The sequence below is a fragment of the Phacochoerus africanus genome, chromosome 8 (genome assembly GCF_016906955.1).
Source record: "Phacochoerus africanus isolate WHEZ1 chromosome 8, ROS_Pafr_v1, whole genome shotgun sequence".
NCBI classification, from domain to species: domain Eukaryota; kingdom Metazoa; phylum Chordata; class Mammalia; order Artiodactyla; family Suidae; genus Phacochoerus; species Phacochoerus africanus.
The window spans coordinates 31,619,296-31,630,319 of NC_062551.1; the positions used below are offsets into that span (position 1 = coordinate 31,619,296).

Consider the following 11,024-nt stretch of genomic DNA (forward strand, 5'->3'; position numbering starts at 1 on the left):
CTTGTGAAAAGTACAGCCCAAGGTATAAGCATAGATAACACTAATGTGTTTTTAGTCCATAATTCTGAGCTAATATGTTTTAGAAAAGATGTTATATAAGAACAAAGTTAAAAATTTTTCCATTTAATAAAGGAAGTTTGGGATATTGTAAAGAAGTTCAAAATACTCTTTTATGGAGTTCCCGTCATGGCTCAGGGGTAACAAACCTGACTAGTATCCATGAGGACATGGGTTCGATCCCTGGCCTCGTTCAGTGGGTTAATGATCCTGTGATGCTGTGAGCTGTGGTGTAGGTCGCCGATAGGGCTTGGATCAGGCGTTGCTATGGCTATGGCGTGGGTGGGCTGCTGCCGCTCTGATTCGACCCCTAGCCTGGGAACTTCCATATGTCTCGGGCGTGGCCGTAAAAAGGGGGAAAAAAAAAACCCTCTTAAGAAAAGGCAATACTTGAAAAGAATCTGAGATTAAAACACTTGAGAAACTTTTCAGTGAGAATCTTTTCCTGATACACATTATAGGTTGACAAAAATAGTAGCTGAACTTTTAAATAAACTAATATTTAAATAAATATTACTCTTTCCTTACCTTTTGCATATATAAAAAGCACCCAACAAAAATGGAAAACTTCAGACACGGTACAGGGTTGTCGCCTTTGGGGAGAAAAAAGTCATGAGATAACAGGAGAATCAGAAAAAGACATGACAAATGACTGTAAACTAGGTTAGAAACAAAACCCACAGTTAGAGGGAGTGACAGCAGATTCATTTCACATGGAAAACGTACAAGAAGTTGTGCTCCAACCAAATACCAGTACGGAAATAGCTAGGAGCAAGGGAAAGCACTCATCTTAGAAGACAATTCTGAAGAACTGTAAAAGCTTTTCCGGGTGAAGATAGGTAAGGTAGAAAATAAAACAAGTAACAATAGTTCTTTTGATGACATCACTAAGCCTAATGCTGCTCTATCTAAGACCCATGTATGCAGTCAGATATTCCTCCAATTTTTCTCCTATCACAGCTGATGAACTGCAAACCCTCTTTCTCTAAAGACATTCCAGATTATATCAAGTCACGAAAGGACATGTTAAATTCTGGGCTTCCTATAAGTCCTTATACTTCTATCATTAAGAGTATCTGTTGCAGGAGAGGAGGGGGAAAAAATAAGAGTACCTGTTGTATTCTGCTAAGTCATCTGCTAAAGGGAGTTTCAGACCAATTTTAAGCTTGGTTTTTGTTACCAAAACCTCTGCCAATGTTTAGACATCTGTTGGCCCCATATCCCAGTAGGCTTCTTCTAACAAGGTGCTTTGAAGAGAAGAATCTGAATACTGGGGTTTAGTCCAGCATTGTCATTAGCTAAGTACCCTTGCTCTCAATGTGCCTTAGTTTCTTCATCTGCTAAAAGACTATTTACTTGGGTATAATACCGCACTTAATTCACCAATCGATGGCAAGAATTAAATGTCAGTGCTTTGTTTTAAAAAGCAGTCTCTTGGGAGTTCCCATTGTGGCTCAGCAGGTAACGAACCTGACTGGCATCCATGAGAATGTGGGTTCAATCCCTGGCCTTGCTCAGTGGGTTAAGGATCTGGTGTTGCCATGAACTGTGGTGTAGTTCAAAGATGTGGCTCAGATCTGACATTGCTGTAGCTGTGGTATAGGCTGGCAGCTGCAGCCTTCAATTAGATCCCTAGCCTGGGAACTTCCATATGCCACAGGTGCAGCCCTGAAAAGCAAAAAAAAAAAAAAAGCCATCTCTCCACTATAAGCATATGATTAATGATCTAGTTTTGATGCCTCCCAAGATAAAAATCAAACTTTTCAGCTTAAACCTGAAAAGGTTAAGCTGATAAATAAGTACTAGGGATATATGATATACGATATATATGATAAATAAATACTAGGAATATAATGTACAACATGATAGATATAATTAACACGGCTGTATGTTGTGTATGAAAGTTGTAAAGAGAATAAATCTTATGAGGTCTGATCACAAGGAAAATTTCTTTTTCTTTTTTTTTTTTTTCCAGCCATGCCCACAGCATGCAGAAGTTCTGGGACCAAGGACTGAACCCGCAGCATAGCAACAACCCAAGCCACAGAAGTGACAAGGCTGGGTGCTTTATCTGCTGCACCACAAGAGAATTCCTCTATTTCTTTAATTTTCTTTAATTTTGTATTTCCATATGAGATGACAGATGCTCACTAAATTTAATGTGGTAATTATTTCCTTTGGCTGTACCATTCTGTATGTCAATTATATCTCTATAAGAATGGAAAAAAGGAGTTCCCGTCGTGGCGCAGTGGTTAACGAATCTGACTACGAACCATGAGGTTGCGGGTTCAGTCCCTGTCCTTGCTCAGTGGGTTAAGGATCCGGCGTTGCCGTGAGCTGTGGTGTAGGTTGCAGACGCGGCTCGGATTCCGCGTTGCTGTGTCTCTGGCATAGGCCGGTGGCTACAGCTCCGATTCGACCCCTAGCCCGGGAACCTCCATATGCCGTGGGAGCGGCCCAAAGAAATAGCAAAAAAAAGAAAAAAAGAATGGAAAAAAAAAACCACTCAAGCAATTCTAAAAACTGGTTCTATAACTTGAGAACTGTGGGAGAAACCTAAGCTACTCAGCCAAATTTCCTTTTGCTTTGGTACCTTCATGCTTCATCCTCTGCAGAGAAGGCTATCTACATCTCCAAAGTCACCTATCAGAATCCTACCCTTCCTTCCAGACCTATTTCCTCTTATTCCATGGAACCTTACCTAACTGGCCCATCCGCAGTGGCTTATTTTTGCCTCAAAAGTTCTACATTCCTATTATCTTTTGTATATACTTGCTGACTATACTAACTGTAAGCTCTCAAAAGACAGTGACTGTGGGTTGTTTTATTTTTTTTTTAATATTTGTGTCCTACAGAATACCCAGCTAAGTAGTTCATATAGTGAGCTCTCAATAAATATTACTCAGTGACAAACTTTCAAAGACTAGTGTGTGAAATCAGTCCTGAGTCGTGGTGAATCACATGGGTTCTGCAAGGCAGACTACTTAAGTTTCAGTAAGAGCTTCACACTCACTGTGTGACCTTGGCCAAATTACTTAACTTCTCAAAGGCTTGTTTCCCCTCACCTGTAACAACAGTATCAACTTCATAAAGCTGTGGTAGTTAACACATGTTTAAGTCTTAGAAGAGTCTCTTCCCCATAATAAATGCTCAGTAAATATACAACATTATTACTCTTACTAGCCAGAGTACTAATACTAAGTACGCAGGGTGAGATACAACACTGTAAACCACTTATATGCTAATAAATTTTTTTAAAGTATACAGGGTGGTATAAATGTAAAATTTTTAGATAAAGTTCTCTTATAATTTCCTTAATTAGAATTAAGTGGTATATACTTCTCTGTAATGAAATAATTTTCTGCAACGCTCCAAAGATATCCTCTATTTTTCTATAAATGATATCAGCCTCACTCAGATTCAGAAACAAGCATCTATCCAAACTTTAGAATACTTATTTCTAAATGGACAATTCCCCCAAAAACTGCAAGCAAACTAGACCAACTGCTTCCATATCAATGGGGTCAACAATGGGGTCAACTACATAAAAACATACAATATTTCTTTTTTTTTTTTGGTCTTTTTTTGCCATTTCTTGGGCCGCTCCCACGGCATATGGAGGTTCCCAGGCTAGGGGTCGAAGCGGAGCTGTAGCTGCCAGCCTACACCAGAGCCATAGCAACGCGGGATCCAAGCCGAGTCTGCAATCTACACCACAGCTCACGGCAACGCCGGATCATTAACCCACTGAGCAAGGGCAGGGATCGAACCCGCAACCTCATGGATCCTAGTCGGATTCGTTAACCACTGCGCCACGACGGGAACTCCCAATATTTCATTTTTTAAAGCTGTTCACTTACTGTAAACATCCTTCACAATTTGGAAACATTTTTATATTGAAAGAGAAGCAAACATTTTCTTCAATTACAATAATTCCCTTTCCCCTACCTTTTTTTTTTTTTTTTTTTGGCCACACCTGTGACATGCAAAAGTTCCCAGGCCAGGGATCAAACCTGAGCCACAAGAGTAACCAGAGCCACAGCAGTGACAATGTCGAGTCCCCAGCCGCCAGGCCACCAGAGAACTCCTTCCCTACCTTTCTTGTCAACATTTTTCTAGTTCTATTTTAAGAATAAATTTCCATTTCTACTTTATGAAAAAACTTTTTGCGATAAAGGTAGAGAATTTGAATCCCATAATTTCCCTTTTCTACCAGGAGAGAGGAAAAACATTGAGCCAGAGTAGTTTACAGCCTTTGCAGACACAGAAGCACAATTTCGTAACAATTTCAGTTCCACTTCTCCCCCAATCCAGTTTCTCGACTTTCACTAGTTGTAAATATCAAAATACAAAGAGATGCCTTTTCAGGGGAACTTTTTTATTACTCAATTTGACATGAAAGTCAAATAAAAAAATAGTTTAGGAGTTCCCGTCGTGGCTGCAATGAGTCTAACAACCACAGAAACGGTCTGGCCAGCATCTACGAGGACATGGGGTTCAATCCCTGGCCTTACTCAGTGGGTTAAGGATCTGGCATTGCCATGGCAGTGGTGTAGATCACAGATAAGGCTCGGATCTGGCGTTGCTGCAGCTGTGGTGTAGGCTGGAGGCTGCAGCTCCAATTCAACCCCTAGCCTGGGAACCTCCATATGCTGTGGGTGTGGCCCCAAAAAGACAAAAAAAAAAATAGTTTATATGTATTATGTACAAAATAACAGAAATAATCAATACAGTCAGTAATAGGAAATTAAGCAGTCAAATTCTATACCTAAGGTGGCTAGTTGGTGAAAGTATCTAAGGTCTGCTTTTGCATTTCTGGTTGTTTAAATGAAAAGGGAAAGTTGATATAAACAAAGATTCCACACATTTTGAAATATTAAAGAAGCCAAATTCTTCAGAGCTAACATACAATGAGAAGCAAGAAATTTTATTAAAAGAAAGATACTGGAGAAAAAAATTTATTTATGAAATCACAATTCTTTCTTCAGACTGGCAAAATAAACTAAGGGACACAAACTGAGGGATCAAAACTGCAGCAGAGACAGACACATGCACATTCCTGCTTAATAAATATAAAAACATACCGCTGTTTTCTTCCTCTTTGTTGACGAGGCTGCTCCTCTTGGGGATATTTAAAAATGTCCTGAAAAATGGGTTCATACTTCTTAAAAATTACAGCAGAAACAGTGAAGTTTCTTTCTAATCTCTCAGTACGTTCTCTGAAATGTGGGGGTAGATTAGCCATGTCTTCCCACTTCTTCATCTTGTTAAAAAATTCAATTAAGCTGTTATTAAAAATAAAAAATGCTATGTTTGTAATTGACACAAAGGTATATCTACAAATATAGATAATAAAAGCAAATCAAAACTAACTCATTAAATTATATTACTTTTAGAAAGTGATATAAAATCACAGCTCATGCCTCTGACTAGCTTAATCTCACAGGCTGGTTGATTTTTTTTCTCATCTTCCAAATCTAATTTTCCTAATCTCTTTTGCTCAGTTTACCTGAAAATTTTTTCAAAAATTATGAATTGTATAATACAAAATAAGTAATTAGAGAACATAACCAACATTCAGGTGCCAATTGCCAGATTTAACAAATATTAACATATCAAATAAATGTTGACATACTTGCTTTAGATTCTATAGAAACAGCCAGAGTTCCCATTGTACTTTTCCCCAATTCCACTCCCCACTCTTGTTCCCCAAAGATAACCACCATTCTACAGTTTGAGTCCTCTCTATCCACGTTTTTACACTTACTATGTGATTATATCTCCATCCCCAAACAGTAGTATCTTTTTTAATGTGTGGTTTTAAAATTTTATATAAATGGTACCATACTGTAAGTAGCATTCTACAACTGGCTTTTTCATTCAATGTTTATAAGATTAATGTTGATACACTTAGATCTAATTCATTCATTTTAATTGCTAAAAATATTCCTTCATATGAACTGCCACTTTTCGTATTCATTCTCCAACTAACAGAAATTGAGGTTTCTGATTTTTCATTTTAATCAAAAATGTGTAATGAACATGCATGCTTGAGTTTCTTTAAGAAATACTCCAAGAGGTAGAATTGCTGAGTCAGAGAATATGCATCTTCAACTTTACTAGCCACTGCCAAATTTCCCACTAAAGTGTGCCAATTTACACTCTCCCCAAGGTACACTAGCAGTACAGAGTCCTTGTCTCCGTACATAGTGACCAAATTTGCTATTATAAGACTTCAAATTTCCCCAATCTGATGAGAATGAAATATTATCTTAAACTTCCTTGGTTATGAGCAAGACTGAACATCTTTGCCTAGATCTATTAGCTAGGTGAATTTAGATCTTTGTGAAATCGTACACCGTTCCCATTTTTTAGCAGCTATTTGTCAATCACTTAACTATTTGTTAGTTCTTAACATAATTCTGGATACTGATCTTTTGTTACATTGTAAATATCTTCCCCCAGTCTGTTCTTTGTTTTTAATCCATTTAGTCCAGCAGAAAAGTAAATAATCTGAACCCATAGGTAAAAATTTTTAAATGAAAACTGAGCTTTTGAAATGGAAATAAAACTGAAGTCTAAGACATTACTTATATTAAAACATTAGATAAGTTTAGTTTACTATAGCTCAAAATGATGATTCCATAATTTGACTTTTGCTTTTAAAGTTCCTTATCTGGAGTTCCTGTTGTGGCGCAGTGGTTGATGAATCTGACTAGGAACCATGAGGTTGTGGGTTCAATCTCTGCCCTTGCTCAGTGGGTTAACGATCCTGCGTTGCTGTGGCTCTGGTCTAGGCTGGCAGCTACAGCTCCGATTCAACCCCTATCCTGGGAACCTCCATATGCCGCGGGAGCGGCCCAAGAAATGGCAAAAAAATAAATAAATAAATAAAGTTCCTTATCGGTCACTTGACTGGATTACTCTGCCTCTACTTTTCTACTTCATAATGATTATACTTTTGTACCTTATTAAAGTCCACTTCTGGGAATTCCTGTTGCAGCTCAGTGCGTTAAGAACTCAATGACACTGTCTCTGTGAGGACATGGGTTTGATATCTGGCCTTGCTCAGGGGGTTAAGGATCCCACATTGTTGCAAGCTGCGGTGTAGGTCACAGAATCAGCTTGGATCCACTGTTGCTGTGGCTACGGCGCAGGCCTGCAGCTGCAGCTCCCAATCAACCCCTAGCCCTGGAATTTCCATATGCTATATGCTGCAGGTGCAGCCATAAAAAAAGAAAATAAAAGAAAGACCACTTCTCTTTTGCAGGTTTACAGCCCAGGTGTTCAACTCTTTATGTACTCCCTCTTGTTCTTAGGCCTAAATATAACTCAGGATGAAGTTCAAGGTTAATAAATAGACTAGATGAAGTTCCCACTATGGGGCAGTGGGTTAAGAACCCAACTGCAGCAGCTCAGGTTGCTGCAGAGGCACAGATTCAATTCCCAGCCCAGTGCAGTGGGTTAAAGGATCAGCACTGCTGCAGCTGCACAGGTCATAGTTGTGGCTTGGATTCAATCCCTGGCCTGGGAACTTCCATATGCCATGGGTGCAGCCATTTTAAAAAAAAAAAAAAAAAAAAAAAGGCCACAGCTAAAAGATTATAGTTCTTGTAATTTATTTTACAAATTTATTGTAAAATATTTTAATAGTAAGTGATTTTTTAAGCCATTAGGAAGATAAATTTTGGTATTTCCTCCAAAATGCCAAACATTCTTTTTCCACCAGTCTTTAATTTGAGAAAATTAACTCAAAAGGCATAAATGATAAATGTAATCAATCAACAGAAAAAGCAGTTTCTACCTCCTCTTTAAAACATCATTTGAACCTTTGTATAATTAACACTGTTGCTTATCCTCCAAAGAGGAAACTAAGTATTTACATGTTCCATATATAAGATACAAGTCTTGTGCATGTAGTTCTTTTTTTTTTATTTTTTTTTATTTTTTTGTCTTTTTGCTATTTCTTTGGGCCGCTCCTGTGGCATATGGAGGTTCCCAGGCTAGGGGTCAAATCGGAGCTGTAACCACTGGCCTACGCCAGAGCCACAGCAACGCAGGATCTGAGCTGCGTCTGCAACCTACACCACAGCTCATGGCAACGCCAGATCCTTAACCCACTGAGCAAGGGCAGGGACCGAACCCGCAACCTCATGGTTCCTAGTCGGATTCATTAACCACTGCGCCATGACAGGAACTCCCTTGTGCATGTAGTTCTAAGTTTAACACCATATAATATTTTATTACCTTTTCATTTTAGAGTATCCTTATTTAGAATTCTCCCAATATTACATAATGATGAGTCATAACCTTTAATAGTAAACACTTTATACAAATGCCCAGTACATTAAAATTTAAGGAGTTCCCATTATGGCTCAGCAGTAATGAACCCAACTAGTATCCATGAGGATGTGGGTTTGATCCCTGGCCTTGCTCAGTAGGTTAAGATCTAGGGTTGCTGTGAGCTGTGGTGTAGGTCGCAGATGCAACTCAGATCTGGCATTGCTGTGGTGTAGGCCACAGCTCCTATTTGACCCCTAGCCTGGGAACTTCCATATGCCACGGGTGTGGCCCTAAAAAGCAAAATAAAGTAAAATAAAATTTAAATACTTTTCGACAAATAAATAACATATAATGGATACTAACTTAGATGTGGTAAAGGAAAACCATGACCTAGCTTCTAAATTTAGCACTCCATAGGTACAAATGCTCAGAAAATAATAAATAAAGAGAATTCTCATGGTCACTGTGATTTATAAGCTTTTATATTAGTCACACTACAAACTCTAACATAGCTGAGTTACCTCTGCTCTGAACATCTCAGGATTCTGGTTAAAGATACATAGTTTCCCTCAACTGTTCCTTTGCTTACAGTTGGCACAGATTTTCTGCAAGCCACGTATAAGGCACATGCTAACCAATGAAGATCATTTCCCTGTAACATAAAAGAAAACTGATTTTAGTTAAATAACACCTCAGACCTTCCCATTCTGAGCCTATTCGCCTACTTGCCATAAACTATAAAATAACTTAAGAAAATCATATGGCCTCCTGTTTAAATACCACTCACACAGGCAAACAGCAGATAAACAATGTAGACTTCCGTGTCACTTCCCATTGGCCCATAAAGGGGAGGTGCCTACAGAGTAGAGCCTCACTGGCTAGAATGGCCATTTTTCTCCTCTGCAAGCCCCGTCCAAAGAAAGAGACAAAACACACCTTGATCACAGCGACTATAAGAGTCCTGTGCAATGTCTGGGGGGACCAACAGGTCCCCAAGGTCGCCCCATTTCTGACTTCCTAGAGACGTGAGTCTATATCTAGGCAGGCAGAAAGCTCGTTTCTTTTGCTCTGCGGAAGATTCGTCTTTGTTTACACATACATAAACACAGCTCGAAACGTTAACAATGTACTCAAACGGATACACTGCCTGAACGAAGGCAATTTGGTACAAGAGGAAAAGAACTGAAGAAGCCTGGAAACGCAGGCGCTAAAATCGGGTTAATCTCGGTGCGAACGTAGGCAAGTCCCTGCACCCCACCCCCACCCCCCCGAGCACGGTCTTGATCTTGACAACTGCACCTGTTCATTCTGCCAACAAGGTGGTTGTGTTTTTGTAATTGAACTCCAGCCCAACCTCAGCCTCGCAGTGCTACTTTAGGGCAAGGGCTGTTCTCCCTTCGGAACCGGAGAGGGAAGAGCAGCGAGTCAGGGTTCACTTTCCGGACCGTCAAGAGTTTTTCAAGAGCCAGGTTTCCAGAACGAAGCTGCGCAGAGAGGCTTCCCTCCCGGCTCCAGGCTGGGGACTCGAAGAGCCGGAGTCGGCCCGGGGGATCCCCCCGCAGGGCGCCCTAGCCGGGGTGAGATGGGGCCCCGTCCCCGGAGGCGAGGCGCGACCACTAGGCCCGGAAAGCCGCTGGTCTCCTCCCCCGGGCTCACCTCCAGCGTGTAGCTCTCGCTCATGCTCCGGTAGCTGTCCCAGGCCTCCGCCCGCGCCGCCTCGTCCATGTTCAGTCGGCTGCACAGCTCTTCAAACCGTTGCTGGGTCTGAGGGGCCGGCGACCGAGAAGGCTGCGCGGCGTCCTCCGCCTCGCCATCGTCTTCCTCCTCCTCGTCCGAGGCCGCCGCCGCCGGAGTGGGAGGAGGGGGCGGCGGCGACTGGTCGCCTCCCGACGGCATAGTGCACACCTGGGCGGCCGGTCCTCAGGTGAGCCGAGGGCCCGGGCCCGCAGCCATTCAAACCGCAAAGCGCCCGCCCGTCCGCCGCCCGCTTCAAGACTGCGCCGCCGCCAACGGCGCTAGACCTCACGTCGGCACCCGTAGTTCCGAGTGAGGCCTGCTGGGAAATGTAGTCCAGGCCGGGGCCCGGGGGATCAAAAATCATATTTTAAAAATCATCTCGTGTCGTCTCCCTCCGTGTTAAATAAAAGGGACTTTTGTATATTTCAGGTACCTCCTCATAGAGAGACCATTTTTTCAGGGCTGTATTGAAGAGAAACCATCCAAGAAACATTGACTTGAGAAGGTGTAGTATCCAAGATGTCCCCAGAATACCCATCACCTGCGCGTCCTTATCTAAAAAATAAATATTATAGTAAGAGTCTGCCTAAATTCAAATTTAGGGGTCTCTTTTAGTTTTTTACTGTTTTTAAATTTCATGTGAGACTTTCAAGTAATTATTGGATTTTTTTTTTTTAAGTATTAATTCTTTTTTCCCCATAGGGTGAATTTATCTTCACCTACAGGTGACCGTATTTGTACTATTCTTAGTCACCCCATTGCTTTAAATTCATTCTTTTATTTTCATTTTGCTATCTCTGTTCAAATCTTTATGAATCCCTGTATTTCCAGTCCTTATGGATTTACAGGGGGTACAGTATAAAACATTTTCATGCACTAGGAGTCTTAAGGCATTGAAGTTTTGTATGGGGTCACTTCTCTCTCTCTCTCCACTGAATCTCTAAACC

The 11,024-nt window shown here is 40.9% G+C and overlaps 1 protein-coding gene across 2 annotated transcripts in view; it reads right to left on the reverse strand.

The window, feature by feature from the left end:
- Positions 1 to 10,345, reverse strand: part of RBL2 (RB transcriptional corepressor like 2) — a 44,528-nt gene extending 34,183 nt beyond the window's left edge. Inside the window, exons 1-4 of one of the 2 annotated variants that reach the window (XM_047788814.1) lie at positions 9,997 to 10,345; positions 8,862 to 8,992; positions 5,142 to 5,342; positions 586 to 650 (exon numbers count right to left, since the gene is read on the reverse strand). In XM_047788814.1, the coding sequence (XP_047644770.1) occupies positions 586 to 650; positions 5,142 to 5,342; positions 8,862 to 8,992; positions 9,997 to 10,236 (637 nt within the window). In that variant the 5' untranslated portion in view covers positions 10,237 to 10,345. Of the gene's footprint in view, positions 1 to 585; positions 651 to 5,141; positions 5,343 to 8,861; positions 8,993 to 9,996 lie in introns of those variants that run through there. The other variant, XM_047788815.1, reaches the window with a different exon arrangement.
- Between the last annotated feature and the right edge of the window lie 679 nt (positions 10,346 to 11,024).